The 23,834-nt window shown below is 40.2% G+C and overlaps 1 protein-coding gene across 6 annotated transcripts in view; it reads right to left on the reverse strand.

Annotated features, from left to right (window-relative positions):
- Positions 1-572: 572 nt before the first annotated feature.
- The window catches only part of aopep (aminopeptidase O (putative)), a 240,863-nt gene continuing 217,601 nt past the window's right edge, over positions 573-23,834 (reverse strand). For 3 of the 6 annotated variants that reach the window (XM_078214423.1, XM_078214422.1, XM_078214424.1), the window contains 2 exons: positions 21,868-21,954; positions 19,559-19,914 (listed from right to left, as the gene is read on the reverse strand). In XM_078214423.1, the coding sequence (XP_078070549.1) occupies positions 19,774-19,914; positions 21,868-21,954 (228 nt within the window). In that variant the 3' untranslated portion in view covers positions 19,559-19,773. Of the gene's footprint in view, positions 1,335-6,460; positions 6,587-19,558; positions 19,915-21,867; positions 21,955-23,834 lie in introns of those variants that run through there. The other 3 variants (XR_013498171.1, XM_078214421.1, XM_078214419.1) reach the window with 2 other exon arrangements.

Genomic DNA, 23,834 nt, shown 5'->3' on the forward strand with positions numbered 1-23,834 from the left:
TATAGTTCATGTCCCATACACTTACTATGATTTCCACAACAGCAGTCAAGGCAGTGACTATGTGGTAATCCCTGGCAATGTGATTTTTATCTCATGTCACAAATCAGTATGCCAGGAACCCACTCAGCCGCAACATGAAAGGAAATTTGCAGATTCTCTCTTGGGCAACCCCCCAACTTCCTCCCATGCAAGTGTATTGTACATTAACAAAGGAAAGCTCTCATTATAAGAAGTTTCATGTTTTTGGAAATAATGCTTACAATCATATTGCGTGACTTTGAAAATGGATGACAAACAACCTCAATGAACTAACGATTGCCTGCTTTCTGCATATAAACAATCAAAAATATCAATTAAACCAATCGCATTCATTGGCTTAAATGTAGTTGTAAGCACAGAAATTAACTAATTATTCTCAAATTTACTGAAATATTGTTTGCACTCACATAATATTCTAAAATTAATGTAATATACAAAAGATACGTATATTCCCACTATTGTTTTGTTTTTCATGGAGAATAAACTTGAGTTAGCCATGATTGGTTGGGAAATGACACAGAGGAAATTAATGTGCAATTCAATCTGTAAAGTATTTAATTCCAGAAAGAAGCATCTTCAAAGCAAATGCTTACAGATAATATTTAGCTAAAGTTCATCTACAGTATTAAAATAATGAGCACAAGTACTTTATTATAATTGCAAATACACCTTGCCCTCATGTGTTAAACTAGAAAATAAACCTGTTTTTAAATTGTTTAACAGATTTAGATTTAAAGCACAAACTTGATGTTAAAAAGAACATTTCAAGCTTACAAAACAAATGTTGAATTAAAACTGTCATCCTCTGTTTCAAATGTTTACAAATTCAAAAGAAAACATACATCCTTAAAAATATATTACAGAAAACCTTCAAATACAAATTTCCAATTATTGCTAATCCGACATCAGATTTAGCTGTAAACACTGAGAGCCATTCCAGACAATGAACTATTGTCTTAAATGGACATGCTTTCTGCAGATTTGAGCACAACAGATCAAGGCCTTCCTCGTCATCTTAAAATAGCAATTTGGAACAAATATAGCAGTACAATGCAACTTTATTTTACTGCAATCAAAGAAGTGACCTTTATTTGAAGGAAAATTAAAAGTTTAGTGCTATTGAATCCAAGTAGAGTCACTGATTACTGGTCGGAATTCCCCAACCTTCCCTGCGGCTGGGACTCTCCCGTCCCGCTGCTATGAATGGCGTTTAGGCTGGGCGCCAAATTATCCATTCTCACTGGCAGCGATGGCGGTGCGTACGACATCAGAGAGGTCTGGCCATTATGTTACATCTGCAAATAAAATATCCTTCAATGCAGTAATCCCTTAATTGCAACTGCTGAGCCATAAGAAAATTAATGGGCACTACACTCCAACATACATATATACTTATAAACAAATCTATTCCATGTTAAATTAACATAAAAATGTAAAATATATTTCTAGGCTTTTTTATAGGAATTTGGTTTGGAAAAAAATCTAAGCTTTGGATTCTCTATTTTCAGTTGAATGAAGAGCATAATCTGGAAGTAGAATATTTTAACTTGTGCTGGAAACTCAAATGATACTGACTGGAAAGAATAGCAAAATAAGCAAAAAGAAAACATCAAAGCACAAAGTGTGACAGGATAAGTTGAAAACTCTGTTCAAAAAATTCAGAGATTTAGTGAGTCATTAAGGTTCAAAAGGAGGCTATTCAGCCCAAAGTCCATAACGGCTCTCTGTAGAGCAACCCATCAGTCTCAGTTCCCTGCTCTATCGCCGTAGTCCTGCCAAGTTTATTTCCCTTACATGTTCATCCAATTTTCTTATGAAATCATTGCTTGTCCTTGCTTCCACCAACCCCATAGGCAATGACTCCCACATCATTACCACATACTGTGTAAAAAAGCTCTTCCTCACATCCTCCATACTGCTTGCCCCGAACCTTTAATCTGCGCCCGAGTCTTTGCATGGTCAGCAAAAGAGATAAGCTTTTCTTTATCTACTTGTTTAAACTTGTAAATTTCAGAACTCCCCTCAACCTCCTTTGCTCCAACAACAACAACCCCAGCTTCGCCTGCCTAACTTTGCAGCTGAATTCCCTCATCCCTGCAACCATTCTGGTAAATCTCCTCTGCACCCTCTCTCAAGGGCCCTCACATCCTTCTCAAAGCGTGGTGTCGAGAACTGGACACAGCACTCTAATTGGGGCCTAACTAGAAATTTATGAGGGTTTGGCATAACTTCCCTACTTTTGTACTCGATATTTAATGTCTCTATTTATGAAGTCCAAGATCCAAAATGCTTTGCTAACTACTCTCTCAATATGTCCTGCCACCCTCAAAGATCAGACACAGGCGGAATGGCAGGATCTAGGAGAAAGGGAGAAGCTAGAGACCGTGTGTCTCTATAGCTCATCAAGCAGTAATGTGGTCGGAGCTCATGCTCGGACTAAAATCATGAGGAATTAAGATAGGCTAGAAGATTCGCCTAGCTTGTGCTTGAGGGAGAACCTCCAGGAAATGAACCTTCACTGTGAATGACAGCTCTGGAGTTAAAAGTTATCAGACTGGGAATGGAAAGGTGTGGATGTAAACCTCAAGACTTTGGACAGGGTTCAGGAAAATCAAATGGGTACTTAAGGGGCAGTGTAAAATATAAAGAAACGGGTTACTCAGTTGTGTTAAAAGTAAAAGGGGAACGTTCTGTTCTGTAGTTTAAAGTATAAATAGTCTACAGAAATAATGTTTAGCCAATGGTGCTTTTAGTCTGTTTGTTGCAGTAAAAGTCTTAAAACCTGATATCTTATCATTTCATCCTTTTTACTATTAACACAAAGTTCAAATTTTCTTTTTTTTAATAAAAGTTATTGGTCTCTAAGGGGATTATAACAAACTGCAGAGTAAATCTGGAATTAGGACTCAACCTGATGCCAGAACAAGGCAGAGTATCACTACAGTTCAGAATTAGGTCATTCTGATGTTCAATTCACACCACACCCTTATCACTCATATGAAGTAAAACTAGTTCACATCAACTCTACTGATGTAGCATAATTATAGGACTAGAGTAACAAGTCTGGAAATTCCAATCACTCAACATTGCAAATGTAATGAACCAGATTTTGCCACAAGAACAATGTCCAGGCCAGCAATGCTCACCATTACAATGGGGTAAACTGGATAGCAATCTCTTGCACCCATAGGTGCGCAGTTAAACATGTATATTTGCCATCAGAAAAACGCCACTCCTCCACAAGGTGCACTTTTGCAGTCCTCGCCAATAGGTTTGACATTGGCACTGGTGCTCACTATTCTTCTCCGTTTTTTATACCCGATTCCCTACTCTATAATTCCATGGCATATAAATAGTTAAATGCTGGAACTTACTGGTAGCTCAGTCCAAAGATATGCAGGTTAGGTGAATTGGCCATGCTAAATTCTCCCTCAGTGTGACCCGATCAGGTGCCGGAATGTGGCGACTCAGGATTTTCACAGTACCTTCATCGCAGTGTGAATGTAAGCCTACTTGTGACTAATAAATAAACTTTAACTTTTAACTTTAAAGCATTGGAATCTGTGTATTGATCAAAAAATCTCTAATATCAGAAAGAAAAATGGAAAGGTGACACTATTGTGCGTCTAGAAGTCATGGAGTCGAAAACAAATTCACTGTTTCCTGCTACCTCTCTCTCCCTCCTAAATTTCTGTATTATACTGCAGCAATTCATAAGCCTTGCAAAAAATGACAGCTGGTGATTAAGATATTTTCTTTCTGCCTACAGAAAAAGGAATCTCGACTTGCTGAAGGTCATTCACTGGGAGTTTAGCATCACTTTCAACTTTCCAGCCACAGGATTTGCCAGAATCTGTTAGTCATATTATTAGGATCTATATTTTAATTTTGAAAAATGGTCCATGTAAAGAATGGATTCAAAAAGTTGAAATAACTAGATTTTTAAAAATTGTCGTATCCCTGATTTAGATCCAATCAATGTAAAAAAATGTGCTGTAAAACTTATAGGATTAAACACTTCAGCAACAGAGCACACATTAAAGTTTATTTATTAGTGTCACAAGTAGGCTTACATTAACACTGCAATGAAGTTACTGTGAAAATCCCCGAGTCACCACATTCCGGCACCTGTTCGGGTACACTGAGAGAGAATTTAGAATGGCCAATCCACCTAACCAGCACGGCTTTTGGACTGTGGGAGGAAACCAGAGCACCCGGAGGAAACCCATGCAGACACAAGGAAAATGTTTAGACTTCCCAAAGACAGTGACCCAAACCATGAATCGAACCCTGGTCTCTGGCACTGTGAGGCAGCAGTGCTAACCACTTTGCCACCATGCCGCCCAAATTAGGTGAGTTATATTAAAATACTAAAGCATTAAATAAAGTACCATATATTTTGCATACTACTAAACAATCCAGGTTTGCATTTTCACCTGTAGCCTGTTTTATCTAAATTGGTATTGGGTTATAAATGAAACAGTGGCAATACATGGATACTGTCCATTCTGCATAACGCATTACTCAAATTGATTAGGTTTAGTGTAGATTTGGATATTTCAAAATTATGACTGCAATGAATTTGCATTAATAATTCAATTTTAAATAGCTACAAATGTACAAGATATGTATATTAGCATGCAGTCCAAAAGCAGGCTCTTCAAATGCAACCCATAAGGGGAAAAAAATGAAGATTTTCTCACCTGTTGGACTTTAACCTGGTGTTGTTAAACTTCTGTGTCCAACGCTGGCATCTCCACATCAACAGTAGCAACACATTTATATATTCCATTCCTCTTGCAATAAACAACCGCATTCAATTTGCCTTCCTAATCACTTGCTGTGCCTGCATACTAACTTTTTGACAGAAATTATAGAAGACTAAGATTTAAAGATTAGGCCTTGATAATGGAGCTGGCTCAGGCCTAATTACGAAGTCTGTCCTACCCTAATCATCCAGCCACTTGTGACCAAGCTACTTTTAGACAGCTCCTGTCATTACAGCATAGTAATTGCCTGGAAGACTGATGAAACCATTGTTTCTAAATTTTGACAAAGAAGCAAGAAGTTCCCAAGCCTCATACTCAGTCGACTCACTTCACATCATGAACTAAGTGGATTGGTGTGCCTTAATCTTTTCACTGTCAGCCATGGCTCAGTTGATAGCACTCTTGCCTCTGAGTCACAAGGTTCTAGGTTCAAGACCCATTTCAGGGCTTTCAGTGCAAAAATCAAGGCTGACACTCGAGTGCAATACTGTGTTGAGCGATGGGACATTAAGTTGTGGCCCCGTCTGCTTACTTGGGTTAATGTACAAGATCGCATGGCCATTATTTTTGAAGTAGAGATTTATCCCTCGTGCCTGGCCAATATTTATCCCTCACATTCCTCGTCTAATCTCACTGTGTTTAAGTCTCTCATCACCACATCTTTCAATCTGTAATTAGGTCTTCTTTGCCTTCTTCCTGACGGTCCCATCTCCTTGTCACATGTCCTCTCTCTTTTTGCATCAGATGACCAAACCATTTTGATCGATTTCTTCTTGGCTATTTCCTTGATGCTTGCACAATTTTCACTGGCTGCCTGATGTACTGGTTCCTAATCTTGTTCTTTCTCAACATTCCACACATCATCCCAGCATCCGCATCCGATTAGTTTCCAACCAGTGTTCCTCTTTGCTTGATGTTGCACTAGGTCGGTCTCACAACTGCCTTGTATTTTCTTCCTTTCAGTTTCAACAATTCTTTCAAGTCACACAACACTCCACTGCGCCTCCGCTATTTACAACAAACAGAGCTAATCCATTGCCCAATTTCCATTCCCTCTTCACATGGCAGCAATGAGGCTGCCTGAGCACTGCACTCAAACATGGAAAAGTCGGAGCTGACCACTATCCTGAGTGAAGACTTACCTGGATAGTCACATGAGCAGCCTGGGAATGGAGGGATACAAACGATTGGTCTAGTTGGACCAAGGAGCGGCACAGGCTTGGAGGGCCGAAGGGCCTGTTTCCTGTGCTGTACTGTTCTTTGTTCTTTGAACTGAGAAAATTCAGAAAAGGAGCTAATGACATCCTTGGGAAAATAAATAATTCAATCTCAGAACTGGAACAAACAGTCAGTGGTTTGGGAAAGTGGGTAATGGAGTCTGAGAACAGAATTAGTAAGGTTCGGGATCGCAACATACACAGTTACAAGCTACTCTCCTATTTACTCTAGAGACTAAGGCAATTAGAGGACAGGAGTGAGCATCTCAAAAGTTTCACAATAACCTGTGAATTTATAGAGTTCCAGAAAACTCAGAAGGCGGGGTCATTATCCAATGGGTTGAAAGCTTTCTCAAGGACCTTTTTAAACTCCCAGTCAATTTTCCCTGACAACTAGAACAGGCTCACAAATCTGTCAGATGCTAATGTACCCCAAGATCATTCATGGTGAAATTTCTCAGCGTCCGGACAAAACAGTACATTCTCACCAAAGCTCGGGACGAGAAAAACTTCCAATTCAAAGGAAGGCAAATGATGCTGGATCAGGACTACTCGCCAGCTCTGCAGCAGAAAAAAAATGTGAATATGCAAATATTAAGCAGCAGCTTAGGGAGAAAGACATAAGATTCCAAACACTTTACCCAGGGATGCTGAGAGTCTATCTCGAGGAAGGAAGCAAGACTTTTTCTATCGGCATGGGAGGCTGCAGAGGGACTGAAACACCTGGGTCTCACCACGAGCCTCCCAGAGGATGAGCAGCTGGAGAAAGACAGAAACAAGAAGCAGCAGTAGGCCATTCAGCCCTTCAAGCTTGCTTCGCTCCATTCATTCCAATTATGGCTGATCATCAAATTCACTATACTGATTCCAACCCACCCACCCCCCCCTCCAATATCCCTTTAGCCCTAGAGCTATATCTAATTTCTTCTTAAAAATCAGACAACGTTTTGGCCTCAACTACTTTCTGTGGTAGTGAATTCCACATATTCACCATCCTCTGGGTGAAGAAATTTCTTCTCACCTCGGTTCTAAAAGGTTTACCCCTTATCCTTAAACTATGAACCCTAGTTCTGGACTCCCTCCCACCATTGGGAACATTTTTTCTGAATCTACCCTGTCTAACCTTGTTAGAATTTTATAAGTTTCTATGAGATCTCCTCTCACTCTTCTAAACTCCAGAGAATATAATCCTAATCGACTTAGATTCTCCTCATATGACAGACCTGTCATCCCAGGAATCAGCCTGGTAAACCTTTGCTGTACTCACTCTATAGCAAGGACATCCTTCCTCAGATAAGAACATCAAAACTGCACACACTACTCCAGATGTGGCCTCACCAAAGCCCTATACAATTGCAGCAAAACATCCCTATCCATATACTCAAATCCTCTCGCTATGAAGGCCAACATATCATTTGCCTTCTTTACTGCCTGCTGTACCTACACGCTTACTTTCAGCGAATGATGCACAAGGACACCAAGGTCTCGCTGGGTATCCACTTCTCTCAATTTACAGCCATTAAAGTAATGTCTTCCTATTATTGCTACTAAAGTGAATAACCTCAAATTTATCCACATTGTACTACATCTGCCATGCATATGCCCACACACTCAGCCTGTCCAAAACACGCTGAAGCATTTCTGCATCCTCCTCACAGCTCACCCAACTTTGTATCATCTGCAAATCTGGAGATAATACATTCAGTTCCCTCTTCCAAATCATTAATATATAATGTGAACAGTTGGGGTCCTAGCACAGATCCCCGCAGAACTCCAGTAGTCACTGACTGCCAATCAGAGAGAGACCCATTTATGCCAACTCTTCGCTTCCTATCTGCTAACCAGCTTTCTATCCATCTCAAGGCTTTTTTTATTCATTCGTGGGATATGGGCATTGCTGGCTGGCTAGCATTTATTGCCCATCCCGAGTTGCCCTTGAGAAGGTGGTGGTGAGCTGTCTTCTTGAATCACTGCAGTCCATGTTCTGTGGGTTGACCCACGATGCCATTGGGGAGGAAATTCCAGGATTTTGACCCAGCAACTGCGAAGGAACGCCAATATATTTCCAAGTCAGGATGGTGAGTGGCTTGGAGGGGAACTTGCAGGTGGTGGTGTTCCCATGTATCTGCTGCCCTTGTCCTTCTAGTTGGAAGTTGTCGTGGGTTTGGAAGATGCTGTCTAAGGATCTTTGATGAATTGCTGCAGTGCATCTTGTAGATAGTACACACTGCTGCTACTGAGCATCAGTGGTGGAGGGATTGAATATTTGTAGACGTGGTGCCAATCAAGGGGGCTGCTTTGTCCTGGATGGGTCAAGCTTTTCGAGTGTTGTTGGAGCTGCACCCATCCAGGCGAGTGGGGAGTATTCGATCACACTCCTGACTTGTGCCTTATAGATGGTAGATAGGCTTTTGGGGAGTCAGGAGGTGAGTTACCCACCGCAATATTCCTAGCCTCTGATCTGCTCTTATTGCCACTGTGTTTATGTAGTGAGTCCAGTTGAGTTTCTGGTCAATGGTAACCCCAAGGATGTTGACAGTGGGGATTCAGTGACGGTTACACCAATGAATGTCAAAGGGTGGTGGTTAAAGTGTCTCTTATTGGTGATGGTCATTGCCTGGTATTTGTGTGGCGCGAATGTAACTTGTCAGCCCAAGCCTGGATATTGTCCAGATCTTACATTACCTGCAATCCCCCCCGCTTTAATTTTACATAGTAGTCTGTTACGTGAGACCTTGTTGAAAGCCTTCTGAAAGTCTAAATAAACCACACCCACTGGTTCTCCTCAGTCAACTCTATCACTACATCTTCAAAGAATTCCAATAGATTCGTCAAACATGATTTCCCTTTTGTAAATCCATGCTGACTTTGTCTGATTATTCCACTGCCTTCCAAATGCCGAGTTATGAAATCCTTGAAAATGGACTCTAGCAATTTTCCCAGTACTGACGTTAGGCTCACTGATCTATAGTTCCCTGTTTTCTCTCTATCTCCCTTTTTGAATAGCAGGCTTATATTAGCTACCTCCAATCTGTAGGAACCAGCCCAGAGTCCAAAGAATTTTGGAAAATAACCACCAATGGATCTACTATTTCCAGGACCACTTCCTTAAATATTCTGGGATGAAGATTATCAGGACCTGGAGATTTATCCACCTTCAATCCCATCAATTTCCCCCAAACCATTTCTCTACTAATGCTGATTTCCTTCAGCTCTTCATGAAAACATGTTTCTCAGCACTTCTGGTACATTATTCATGTCTCCCTTTGTGAAGACTGAAGCAAAGTATGAATTTAAATCCTCAGCCATTTCTTTATTCCCCGTTATGAATTCTCCGGTTTCTGACTGTAAGGGGCCTAATTTGTTTTTGTCAATCTTTTTCTCTGTACACATCTATAGAAATTTTTACAGTCAGTTTTTATGTACCCCGCCAGCTTACTTTCATACTCTATTATAATTTCCTTCTTAATCAATCCCTTGGTGCTCCTTTGCTGAATTTTAAATTGCTCCCAATCCTCAGGCCTATTGCTTTTTCTTGCCAATTTGTGTGCTTCTTCCTTGAATCTGATACCATCTCTAATTTCCCTTGTAAGCCATGGTTTGGCCACAATTCCCTCATCACTCTTGCGCCAAACAGGAATAAACAACTTCTGGAGCTCACCTATTCGTTCTTTAAATGCCTGCCATTGCCTGTCCACTGTCTTTCCTTTCAGTAATATTTCCCAGTTCATCATGGCCAATTCATGCCTCATACCATCATAGTTACCTTGATTGAGATTCAGGACCCTGGTCTCAGAATCAATGACAACACTCTCCACCTTGACAAAGAATTCTATCATATTATGGTCATTGTCCCCAAGGGTTCTCTCAAAACTAATCCTCTCTCATTGCACAACACCCAGTCCAAGGTGGGCTGTTTCCTAGTTGGCTCCTCAACGTATTGCTCCAGAAAACCATCCCATATGCATTCCAGAAATTCTTCCTCCATTGTACTGTGATTAATTTGATTCTCCCAATTTATATACAAATTAAAGTCGCCGATAATTACAGGTATTACTTTAACGCATGCACCTCTGATTTCCTGTCGAGTGCTTTTCCCAACATTACCACTACAGTTTGGTGGTCTGTATACCACCCCCACCAATATTTTTTGCCCCTTGTTGTTTCTTTACTCCACCTATCTATGCTAATATCTTTCCTCATCATTGTATCAATATCATCTTTGATCAACTTTCTGTCTGTTCTTCCTAAACACTGAATAGCCCTCAACGTTTAGTTCCTATCCTTGGTCACCTTGGAGCCACGTTTCCATAATGCCAACTACATCATCTTTACATCTATCTGTACAACTAATTCATCCATACACTGCATCAGATTGTTGGTAGAAATCAACAATGACGTAATTCCCTTGCTTAACTGCCCGATGTTTTGAAATGTAGAGGGTCTGCTTCAGAGACACGATAAGGGAGGGCAGTGTTAAAACAGTTGTGAGATGCGTCTCAGACATCAGTGGGTACGAAATGAAACTTTAAATTGTAGACTTTCTAACTTGTGCATTACCCATAGACGGGTTAGTTAACTAAAACTCAATTACATAAGAACATAAGAACTAGGAGCAGGAGTAGGCCATCTAGTCCCTCGAGCCTGTTCCACCATTCAATAAGATCATGGCTGATCATTTTGTGGACTCACCTCCACTAACCCGCCCACTCACCATAACTCTTAATTGCTGCCAGCTTGATAGCTATAGCTCAGGTAATCCGGTGTAGCTGATGTGATATTGTTCTTTGGGGATAGTATACAAGTGGCTAAGAAAATCTTTCTTTTTTATATTCACTTTTTGTTTTGTTTATTCAGAAATGTTCGGAAAGTTTTTAAGCCAGTTCTTATAATGGGTGGTGGTGGGAACAGTTGGATGGGAGGAGTGGAGTGGTCTTAGCTGACCGCAGCCAGCTGTGCTTGTTTAGATGGGAGAGTTTGCTCAGCTGTTCCTATCACCAATGAAGCTGAAGGCTTGAGTGTTGGAAGATCTGCTCTGGAGATTCCTTGTTATTATACACAATTACATATTTCACGAGTTGGATAGTCAAGATGCTAAATCTCGCTTTTGTTGGTTTAAACAATTTTGGTTTTTGGCCCAGTCCCACTTGGATGCGAGTCAAATTCGTAGTTAAACCTTTCATGTACATAGTTCCTACCTCAGAGTATTCCCAAGGGAACAATGTTAAAGCCAATGTACAGATAGCACATTTTTCTTTCTTCCCCCGACCCATGCTCTCTTTGATATTAGGCTATTTGTCAAGCTGGGTACACCTGTCATGTCAATTAAATACAGATTATTATGCTCGTGTTAACGGTAATTAGCTATAATGTGAAAGAGTTACTTAGCCCAATTAAGGAAAAAAAAGATACCCTGTCAACTGAAACATCAAACTGCAAAATTCAATTTTCATAAGAAACATAACTACCAGACATAAAACATAATAAGCTGGGTAGATCTTGGATAAACCAGGCATTCTTTGCCTCTGGTGCATCAGGGGCAAAAAGGGGTGCAGCAATCTTATTCCAATGGTAGATGAGACAGAGGTATTACTGATGAATGTAAATGCCCCAATGAGGATGACCCACAATTTATTAAAAAGATTAAAAACTTCACAGGATTGCGCTTACTGGGTGGGCATTTTAATTGTGCTATGTCCCGAATGCAGACAGGTTCTCAGCATCATCAAACCCCTGCTCCAAGAGGAGCCAATCATTGAGAAGTTATGTTATGGAACCTTGGCTAATAGGCACATGGCGACACCTGTACCCAAGGAGAAAAAAAACTTTACATTTTACTCCAACAAGCACTATTCTTACTCTCAAATTGACTATTGCTTTACAACTAAGTCAGAAGCCTAGAGAATTGATAGTGACGTCCTACTAGCAATTCTCTCTGATCATGGGCCCATAGTTGTGACTTGGGATCCAAGACAAAAATCTACCTCAAAGAGGTGGTGTTTGAATGTCTCTCTCTTATATGATAAAGGATTTGTTAAATTTGAGAGAAAATAATTGCAACTATATTTAGAACTCAATGCAGTACCGGATCCCTCACCCCTGACCTAATGGGACTGCCTGAAGGCAGATTTAAGAGGTCGCATCATCGCATTTGCTTGTGCCAAGAGGAAGAAAAATGAATTAAACAAATTGAATTTGAACAAGAAATTCAAAATTTAGAACAGCAAGACAAAAAGCAGCACTCACTAGTTTTGATGGCCTCCCTCACAAAGGCTCGCAGAGCTTTAGATAGTTTGCTTTCCGAACAAGATGAAGGACATTTATGATTTGTAAAACAGAGATATGAGATTGTGGTCGGTGCAGACTCGATGAGCCGAATGGCCTCTTTCTGCACTGTAGGGTTTCCTATGATTCCTATATTATGAACATGATAATAGGGCAAACTGCTTGTTGGCATTTCAAATAAGAAAATAGCAATCATGCAATCTTGTTCCAAAAGATTCTGCAGTCCCTTATGCTATTACCCATAAATGGCAGTACTGTTAATGGAAGTTGGCATGCAAGTTTCTCCAGGTTCAACTACCAGGTTTCTATTCTATCCATTAACCAAGCCATCATAGCACAGCAAATCTCTTCTGCGTTTGCAGATTTCCATACGAAACGGTGCAAGGATTCTGATGCTTGTAGGGATAGGGGAAAAATTAACGACTTTCTGCAAGGAACCAACATGATGAGGTTGTCAGAAAATAGTGCTAAGGAATTAGACAGACCTGTCATTGATTTGGAAATAAACGAAACAATAGATGCACTTAAAAATAGTAAAAGTGCCGGCCCCGATGGTTACATAAATGAATTTTATAAGACCTTTAAAGACATACACCTTTACTTCAGCAGGCCTAACATCACTCAGTAGAAACTGGATCATTAGCTCCTTCATGGAGAGATGCAGTCGTAAAGGTCATTCATAAGGAGGGTAGCGACCCAACAAAGTGCGGATCATATTGCCCCATCTCATTAATTAATTGCAATCTGGAAATGCTAACATCAATACTGGCCCATAGAGCAAATAAATAATAACTGAGATTATATATCCAGACCAAACTGGATTTATAACAGTGTTACTCTGGAAACCATCTCCGCAGGCTCCTTAATATCATGACACATGATCTTATCCTTAGACACTGGAAAGGTGTTTGACCGAGTATCATGGGTGTACCTATTTCAGACTTTAAACCGCCTGGAGTTTGGATCCAGCTTTGTGAGATGGGTCCAGATCCTTTATTCAAATCCACGTTAGAGTGAATGGTGATATTTCTGAAGCCTTTGAGCCAAAGGGGGACAAGACATAGTTGTCCTCTGCCCCCCCCCTCTTCTGTTGCTATATGTATCGCACTCTTAGTGCAAATAGGAGAGAGATAATATGGAGATAAAAGGTGTTATAGCTGGAGAAGAGGAGCACAAATTGCCATTATATGCTGCTGACATCCTGCAATACTTATCAGATCCTTCAACATGTATATTTTTTCTGAGTATTAAAAATTTTGGTTATTGCTTGGGTTACAAAATTAATGCTGATAAAACTGAAGCAATGAAAATAAGTGGACAGATCCCCAATCATGTTAAGACACAAAGTGCCTTTAAATGGCTCAGTCGGGCATTAAATATCTTGGTATTCTTGACCCATCGTCAATTGATAGAATATATGAAGCAAATTACACCAGCAACATTAACTGTATCAAGAGTGATCTGGATCGGTAGCTGACTCTACCCCTCTCTCTGTTAGGTTGGATTGAAGTTATTAGAAAGAATGTCCTTGCTAGATTGTTGTATCTGTTCCAGGTGCTACCAATTCTGATTCCAGAATCTACATTCAATATGCTGGATCATCTGATCTTCCATTTTATATGGCACGGAAAATGACCCAGAGTGCAATTTAAAACATTACAGCTTACTAAATCAGAAGGAGGTTCAGCACTCCTCAATTTTAGTTCTTCTTTTGGGAAGCTCAACTGAAATCTGTGATGGCTTGGTTAATGGATAGAGTAGAAACGTGGTGGTTGAACCTGGAGAAACTTGCATGCCAACTTCCATTAACAGCACTGCCATTTATGGGTAATAGCATAAGGGACTGCAGAATGAATGAATGGACGAGATTAACTGTCAATACTTGGAAAGAAATTCAGAAATTACCCAGCTCAATCTGGGTTCTGACCACTAATGGGTCCATAAAAAAATTCATACCCTCCATGCATGGTAAGGGCTTTGAGAAATGATCTGAATATGGTCTCACCTTCACCAACGATTTCAACAAGACGCTCTAAGATCACTTGAACAGATCATTTTTTATTTGCCCTTTTTTCTTTAAAAAAAATATAGAACCATTTTACTGAAACCATTTAACAAATGTCGGATGATTTAAATTAGAACATTCCACTTCAAAAGTTTAATCATATGTTTTAAACTTAAACATCTATTTTATTCCATTCGTTTTACATGCACACATCCCCAGTCAGGCTTTGCAATCTTAATAGTAAACAATCTTACAATGTTATAAACCTTCTATAAACAACAGTGCTCAATTTACTATACACAAAAATAGTGTGAAGACACAATAAGCTCCTGTTTCTTGAATCCACCTTTTCATCTGTACAAAAGTACTTCTAGACTGCCCAAAAAAATCTGCACACAATCACTATCTGTTCAGAAAGTAATTTTGTTGTGAGAGCAGATTCACGAGTTATAACATTATAGCTACAGTAATGAAGCAGTGAGCTATTTAAAATTTCTTAACTAAATATTTACACTAAATCACAGCAAGACGTCACAACTTCAATTAAGCTCCTTCAATTTGCTATATTATATTCACTGCTCTCAATGCGGTCTCCTCTACACCGGGTAGACTAAATGCAGACTGGGTGAGTACTTTGTGGAACGCCTTCACTCAGTCCGTAAGCATGACTCCAACCTTCTTATTGCGTGTCATTTTAACTCAGGACCTTGCTTGCATGCCCACATGTCCATCATTGGCTTGCTACATTATTCCAGTGAAACCCAGCACAAGCTGGTGGAGCAGCATCTCATCTTCCGACTGGGCACCTTGCAGCCCTCGGAACTCAATGTTGAGTTTGGCAACTTGAGAGTTTCTCTATCTTAAACCGCTCATTTTAAAAAGATATCCTATACATGTGTTACTCAAGGCAAACCACTCCCCTCGCACCCACCCCTACATCAGACCATCTGTCTTTTGTTCTTAAAGGTGCTTCTTTTTGTTCCAGTTTCTACAGGTCAAACACATTCTTCCTCCCTTCAATTCCAATGAAGGGTCCATGACCCGAAACATTAACTCTGTTTCTCTCGTAATAGATGCTGTCAGACCTGCTGAGTTTCTTCAGCATCCTCTGTTCCTACAAACGTACCCATCAGTAACCCACTGGCCTAAAATGTGAACACCAGAAGATATAAAAACAATCCCATCTCTTAACAGAGTGAAATTTAACATCATCTGTCCAGCTGATCATATATAAACACATGGGGCAAAACCTTCTGATTTCCAGACTGTCAGAGACTGGATGTACAACTGAGGATATACTTTGGGATCCTGTGGAAGTCCTGATGTCTGGGCCTATGTGGGAATTCCCTGGGAAGTTTCAACTTCCAGCGGGCATCTCCCCTGCCCCTTGGACCTTCTCATCGTCTCAGACTATGAATTACAGTTTTAAGAGACTTCAGACAGATCCACAGTACTCAACAGATTTAAACTTAAATCTGGGTAACTACACACCCCCCACTCAACCCTTCCCCCCAACTTGGCCCGACTACACCCCTGATCACCTGACTACCCCCATGACCAAACTATTCTCTCGACCTGACTACCCTCACAATCACCCGAGCAGCCTCATGACCATCACCCCTGTCCACCTGACTACCTTTCCCTGGTACCACTCATCCACTTATTCACCTCACCCACCTAACTCCCTACCCATGTACCCATTCATCTACTCATCCATTCACGAACATTCAAACTGGACCTTTGAACTTACAATACAGCAGCTAGTACCATAAAAAGGGGACATGTCCAGAAAAAATACATTTTTTTCACAATGTTGTTTTATTAAGTGTTTTTTACACCAGGAGTTGTAGATACACAGTCAGTGAGTGATGTTATTATACAAGAAAAAAATCATGTCCACTGACTCTGCTCAAAGCCCATTAAAGAATCATGATTACAATGAGGACCTTGTTACCATTTCCAAAGATCAAAGTAGGACCATGCTTCACATATCCCACAAATACTCTCTAACTTCCCCATTAGTCAACATAGGCTTATCACCCATGTTGGCACCAAAACCCCAGTTATTCCATTGAGACAAACTCCACTGTGAATATGGCCAAAGTTGACTGTTACAGGGAAGCTATTGAAAAAGTGGTTATCTGAACCTGCTAGGACACAGGAATGCTATCATCAATTCACTGGCCTCATTACTGTGAAAGCCAAGAAGAGCAACCCCCAGAACCTCAAGGATGAATACAGTCCCTGCTGAACAAGACCGACCTAGGATCCATTCTAGCAATACAAACTGTCAGGCAGTCCACAGAATGCAAAATACCTGCTGGTGGCTTTGGACACAGCCAGACACTAGCAGTGGATTGAGTGTGTTGAAGATCTGGTCTTCACACACTCCAGACATCAAGCCTCGGCTACCTTAAAGTCACTGAAATACCAAACTTCAAAAGTTCAACTCAACTTTATAGTCTCCAAGAGTGCGAAAAGCACCAGGAATGGGATCCATCATCAATCACACAAGAAAATAATCCCAATCCCTCCAAATGAACCGACCACTACCAGCACAAGTGAAGTGAAGGATGGTTTCACTAAAATGAAGAAAAGGATGTCGGCTGTGTAAACTGATATTTCCATAGAATTTCTTCCTCAACTGCGTCCCAAGAGACTCCAATGGATGATGAAATGGGGCATTAATACCATGGAATTTGGATGCATCCAAAAGCCAGGGCAGGAGACAAAGGTCATTGCTGTACTCAAGCTGACCAGAAGTTATGGTTCTGGTCGCCGCACTACCAGAAGGACGTGGAGGCGTTAGAGAGAGTGCAGAGAAGGTTTACCAGGATGTTGCCTGGTATGGAGGGTCTTAGCTATGAGGAGAGATTGGGTAGACTGGGGTTGTTCTCCTTGGAAAGACGGAGAATGAGGGGAGATCTAATAGAGGTGTACAAGATTATGAAGGGTATAGATAGGGTGAACAGTGGGAAGCTTTTTCCCAGGTCGGAGGTGACGATCACGAGGGGTCACAGGCTCAAGGTGCGAAGTATAACTCAGATATCAGAGGGACGTTTTTTACACAGAGAGTGGTGGGGGCCTGGAATGCGCTGCCAAGTAGGGTGGTGGAGGCAGGCACGCTGACATCGTTTAAGACTTACCTGGATAGTCACATGAGCAGCCTGGGAATGGAGGGATACAAACGATTGGTCTAGTTGGACCAAGGAGCGGCACAGGCTTGGAGGGCCGAAGGGCCTGTTTCCTGTGCTGTACTGTTCTTTGTTCTTTGCCAGGATGGCTTGGCTTCAGACCACTTTACCTTGGTCCAAACATTGACAAAAGAGCTGAATTCCAGAGCTGAGGTGAGAATGACTGCCCTTGATATTAAGGCAGCATTTAATCAAATGTAACAACAAGAAGCCAGAGCAAAGCAGAATTCTGGTCCATCACAAGCAGTGGTATGAAACAATATTTTCCAAGGCAAAGTTGGAAGAAAGTGCACAATCCAAAACGGTTAGGATTATAATCAGTTTTGTTAGCCTTTCACTTGTCAAAGTTTCTTGTTCCACTTAGAAGTCAATGACTGCTAAATGGAACAAAGCAACTTTAAAGAGAATACAATGTTTGGTTTTAGAAGGGGAATTAGGTAGAGAGAAGGTTACAGTTGAAAACAGATGTATTTGATCTGAGACTCTGGAAAAGCAGCTAAATTAAAACAGGAATTATCTGGCAGTTAACAAGTGACTGATCTCTTTCTACATAAAGAGTGAACTTGCTTTGCTTGATACATTATTCTGAAATTGCCTCAAAAGTTAAGACTCAATTTTATGAAACTGCAAAGCTGCATTGAAGCCATTATTATCTAAAGACAACTGAAATGAGAGTTGTCATTCTAAGTGTGCTGTGCAGAAATATATAAGCTAGACATTTCTCCTCATTTATTATTTAATAGCATGGAGGTGTTGGTTAAGGTCTTCAATTAATTTTCATCGGAAGTAAAGAAAATATTAGAACTCAAGTCTTTATTAGGTGGATTAGATGGCTAGTTGGTAGTTAAAAGAAAAATTGCCCCTTAGTGTCCCAGGATTTGTAGGTTAGCTGGATAAGCCATGTGTGGGCTCATGGGAATAAGATCGGGAGAGGGCCTGGTAAGATGTGCTGTCAGAAAGTCAGTGCAGAGTCGACAGGCCGAATGGCCTCCTTTTGCACTGTAGGAATTCTATGATTCTCCTGCCCCCTACACAGACTCTGGGTGTAAATTTCCGGTCGTACGCGCCCCAAGACCGGAAATCCCGCCCACTATGAATCCTGCAGCGGGTGGGGATGGGTAAATTCCACCCACTAGGTTACCCCATCTGGTTTTGGGCTCAGTGGAAGGTGACAACTGAAGGTAACTGAAATGGCATAGTTCAATTTATCAGTTCTTTTTAAAATTACATTAAGGGGTAACATATTGACCTGGATGAAAGATTGGTTGGATAACCAGGAAGCAGAGAATAGACGTAAATGGGCCTTCATAAAAGAGAAGCATATTATCTAAATGGTGAGTGATTGCAGAGCTCTCTGTGTTGCAAAGGGACACAGAAAAGCATCAGGAATGGGATCCATTTCCAGGGCAGGAGACAAAGGTCATTGCTGTACTCAAGCTGACCAGAAGTTATGGTTCTGCCAGGATGGCTTGGCTTCAGACCTCCTTACCTTGGTCCAAACATTGACAACAGAGCTGAATTCCAGAGCTGAGGTGAGAATGACCGCCCTTGATATTAAGGCAGCATTTAATCAAATGTAACAACAAGAAGCCAGAGCAAAGCAGAATTCTGGTCCATCACAGGATGGATGTGGAGAGGATGTTTCCTCTTGTGGGAGAATCTAGAAGTAGGGATCACTGTTTAAAAGTAAGGGGTCACCCATTTAAAATGGAGATGAGGCAATGTTTTTTCTCTCAGAAGGGGAGTCTTTGGAACGCTCTTCCCAACAAGGCAATGGAAGCAGAGTCTTTAAATATTTTTAAGGTGGATTTGGTAACCTTGGTAAACATGGGGGTGATAGGCTGTTGATGGTAGGTGGGATGCAGATTTGAGGTTACTATCGGATCAGTGATGATCTTATTAAATGGCGAAGCAGGCTTGAGGGGCTAAAAGTCCCACTTCGGCTCCTTGACTGGATGTACACTTCTGACAAAGTAGTTTTTAATTTTTAAGTACAGTTTGATCATTTTCAATCTATTACCTATTCATATCAACATGTAAACAAAACATAGTAGCATTCTAATTTATTTTGATTTGAAAAAAAAACATTAAATGACAAATGCTACCAATTCAATTCCAGAATGATTTACACTAAAATCACAAATTATATATCCCTAAATCAGTACAGTAGAACAACTAGTATATTTCCTTTACCTTTAACTCTCTTAAACCCAAGGAATGCTTTAGATTGCCTTTGTGGAATTACCTCTTTGGTTCTCATTTGGCTAGAGTATCATTTCAGCTACCACCTTCTGTAAGGATGGATCCATCTCTTCTTGAAGCTTCGTGAAACACCTGTGAACCAGCTGTTGCTGCTTAGCATCTTCATTAACCATCAACTCCCCATAGAGATAGACTCCCATTGCCTGAAAGAAATAAAATGTAGCTTTACAAAAGTCATCTCCATACTAAAGTGTAATGTGCCAGAAGTTAATTCACAAAGCACTGGCTCTGTTAAAAAAAAAAATCCCTCTTTTGCTTGCAATTTAATCACAGTTTCTTTTAAAATTAGCAGCGGTTAGCTGTGCTGTCTGTGTAATTGCAGATTTAGTGTAGTGCTGGAAAAGTCTGAACTTTTGCACTGCAAGTTTATGTTTTCCTTTTGATACTCAGTATGATTAAAATCGTATTGCACAACTTTCAAGAGTTTTTGATCTGATATAGAACACAGACATGCTTTCACTATGATTTCCTTCACTCATGGCTGATTAAAGCCTTAGGAATGCAGTGGTATAGTTTCTTTTTTGGAACTGGATATTAAAACTGTCAAAAGACAACATATAAAATAAAATCTGATTTATTGCGACTTTTTTTTTTGCAAATTCAGAATTAACAAAATGAAACATACCCAAAAGGTCTACAGATTCTTATACTTTCAACCTTCAATCCCAAGAATATTGAACAATCAGAGGTCACACTGAAATATTTAAACTAAATTGTGAAACAAATATACAGCTACCTATACAGCTTATATACATGCGTCTGTGCACACTTCCATTTATCACTTACTTAGGCATACTTGTCATACCTTTCTGTCATAATCCATTTTTTTCTGTAATTCTTTTCTGCCTTATTTTTCTATTGATTGTACCTATCTTTGATTAGGTCCAGATACTTTGCTCCTACATTTGCAGCCTTGAAGCTGCCGATGTATCTTGTAGACTTGCATTTATTTACCTCTTTTTATGTGTCAAATGGTTCAAATCTCCTTCGCATAATTTGACACTAAGTCACATACGAATCCATAGAATCCCTACAGTGCAGTAAGAGGCCATTTGGCCCATCCGGTCTGCATCGATCCTCCGAAAGAGCATCCCACCAAGACCTCCCCTCCATCCTATCCCCATTTAGCTTGGCTGATCCACCTAACCTACACATCTTTGGACACCAAGGGAAAATTTAGCATGGCCAATCCACCTAACCTGCATAACTTTGGACTGCGTGAAGGATGCGGGGCACCTGGAGGAAACCCACTCAGACACAGGGAGAACATGCAAGTTCCACAAAGACAGTCACCCAAGGCTGGAATCAAACCCAGGTCCCTGGCGCTATGAGGCAGCAGTGCTAACCACTGTGCCATGCCTCAGGCCAAAGGGCAAAAGACTGGATCAGAGATAGATTTTAAGGAGCAACTTAGAGGAAAGAGAAACAGACAGTTTAGAGGGGGATTTCAAGAGTTAAGGCCGAGGTAGCTGAAGTCATCGTCACCATGGTAGAGCAATCAGTATCAGGTATATGCAAGAATTCAGAATTTGTAGGGCTGAGCAAGTTGCCCAGTCACTGAGGGGGCAACTTTTCCAACATGGGTCCTATCTTCAAATGGACATTGTGTATTGGACGAAGAAAATAACTGGGAAGCAAAATCCTCCAATCTTACAAATTATGGTTTTCAAAATGATACTGACTGGTTAAACTAGGGTACATAAGTTAATTATAAGACAACGTCAAATTACGATCATAAAAACTGAAGTGAAAATAGGAGGAACAGGAAATGGAGAAAGGAAGATAAAATTAAAGAAATGGAAGACAGGATGAACAGAATGGTTCACAATTTTAAAATCTGACTGTTTTCTAAATATAATGTAGTAGTGAGTTACAAATATGGTAATAAAGATAGCCATGACATTTAATTGGCTTTAATGTAGTATTGATAGTATTTGCTCCAGTACCACAGCATGTGAGGTGGAAACGCTTTGAAAACAAAATCTCAGACGAAAGGCTATATTCTTAAAACTGCTGGCTGTTTTTTGAAATTTGTAATTCAGCAAGGTATTTATTTTCCATAATTTCTTATTTAAAGATATATTTAAGCAGAGTACCTGATCCTGTTCCAGAAAATTTATCAAGTCCCCATATGCCACTGTGTGTTTATGTTTAATCACCAGCTCACACCAGCGATGGCGCACCTGTAAAATAATCCAAGATTTATATAACTTAGGTGAGGCTCATCAAAAAATTATTAGAAACATACATAATTAGAATTTTACAAAACATGAGTTCACATTTGATTCAGCAGCTAGCAGCAATGAGCATATAGCATTTGACTACAAGATGTTCATTTTAGCCTCAACATTGATTCTCCTTTGCCAAAATTCTAACAGGTTGAAATAATAATGAACAAAAAAAACTGGTGCAGGATTGCATTTTTGTTGTTCAGCATTGCTACTTTATTTCAAACTGCACTACAGACGTAGATGACTTGCAGCACTTATTGGATACTCATTAGCTCCTTTGGAAAAGAAAATTTTGCAAAAGCAATATGTTCACAATTGACAAAAAGTTGAACATCTACTGATTACAAGTATTAAAGACTTTACTGGAGGTTGTGTTCATTTACTTATTTAACAAATTGTTGCAATCAGCAAATAAGTTGTTTCAGCTCTCCAACCATCCAGTCACAGATTTTGAACTTAGCTTCCATGCGTTTGCTTATCCAGTCAATGGGAATGATTGTATAAAACAAAAATTGCAAAGCAAGAGCTGAATATTTAGCGTACTTTTCCATGATTATCTTTTTTAAAGTCTTTATTTTTACCTCCCCCTTCTCATTTTCTTAAATTCTTCTTTCAAGACAGAGAAGAATTTTACACTTATACCAGCCAGCTATGGACTGAGATAAGCATGCCACTTAGTTACATCCTCACCTTCACCTGTGGTGTTTCTGTCCCTATTAAAACAAATTACTCTCTCTCATCCTGACCACTGTCTCAGAGGCATCCTGGAATGCAAAAATAACCTCTGGCTTCTCTTCACTACAAACTGTCTTCTTAAACTTCTCTCCCAAACCTCTTCCACTCTCACCTCTAACAACACATGCAAAGAATTCATGAGTTTCTTTGTCATTAAAATTGAGACCGTTCACTGTCTCTTCTGCCTCTATCCGTTCCCCTAGTCCACTGGGTTAAACTTCCAAGGCACATAAGGCAAAGAAAATTCAACATCTCACTGACATGAATGATATCCATGTTTTCTTCACTGCCATGAAGACCATTTATGGCCCATGTACTCAATGAGCAGCTTCACTAAGAATAGGGAAGATTTGATCAAGGAAAGAGCTGTCAATGTCTGTTGGAGGGAGCATTTTGAAGATCTGTTCAATCAAGAATCAATTATCGACGAGTTGAGTGTGTTTTCAACTCCAGTCCACAACACCAGTTGGAGACGAGCTTGAAACTATACAAATGCAATTTGTTGTTGTTGATATGCATGTTGTCTGAAATTAGGGTGATGAGCAATGAAAGTAAAGCTAGCCAGTTCAGGTGTGACCACCCAAAGTGATTTGATCTGGAGTAGATAATCAAAGTAGAATAGATAATCCCATCGCCAATGGGTCCGTTCACCCCTCACCTCTGCGCTCGTTGACCTACACTGATTTCTGGTCCATTGGTCAAGAGTTGCAAATGTTTAATTAGAAGTTGTTAGTTATGGTGACACTGGCAGAAAGTATCTGCAGAAATCCAGGGCTAAAGGTAATTGTCTCATGAGAAAGTGAATAGTCTTTGTTAAGAAGCTGTTTTCAGCTTCAGAGAGACAGGCGTGTTGAACTTGTGTAGCATGCCATGCTTCGACTAGTGGAATGTTAAGTATTAATCTCTGTTCAATAAACCTTTATAGTTACTTTAAAATTGGTGATTGTCCTTTTAGCCAATAGGGTTATTCCGCAACAAGAATTTGCTTACTCTGGGGTTTAGAATAGAGTCCAAATCCCAATACACGGTGTCAAAAAGTTGTCATAAAATCACAAATGACAGCCTACGTGACTATAACAAAGGTAAGCTATCCCTCC

This window comes from Mustelus asterias, chromosome 6 (genome assembly GCF_964213995.1).
Source record: "Mustelus asterias chromosome 6, sMusAst1.hap1.1, whole genome shotgun sequence".
In the NCBI taxonomy this organism is placed as follows: Eukaryota; Metazoa; Chordata; class Chondrichthyes; order Carcharhiniformes; family Triakidae; genus Mustelus; species Mustelus asterias.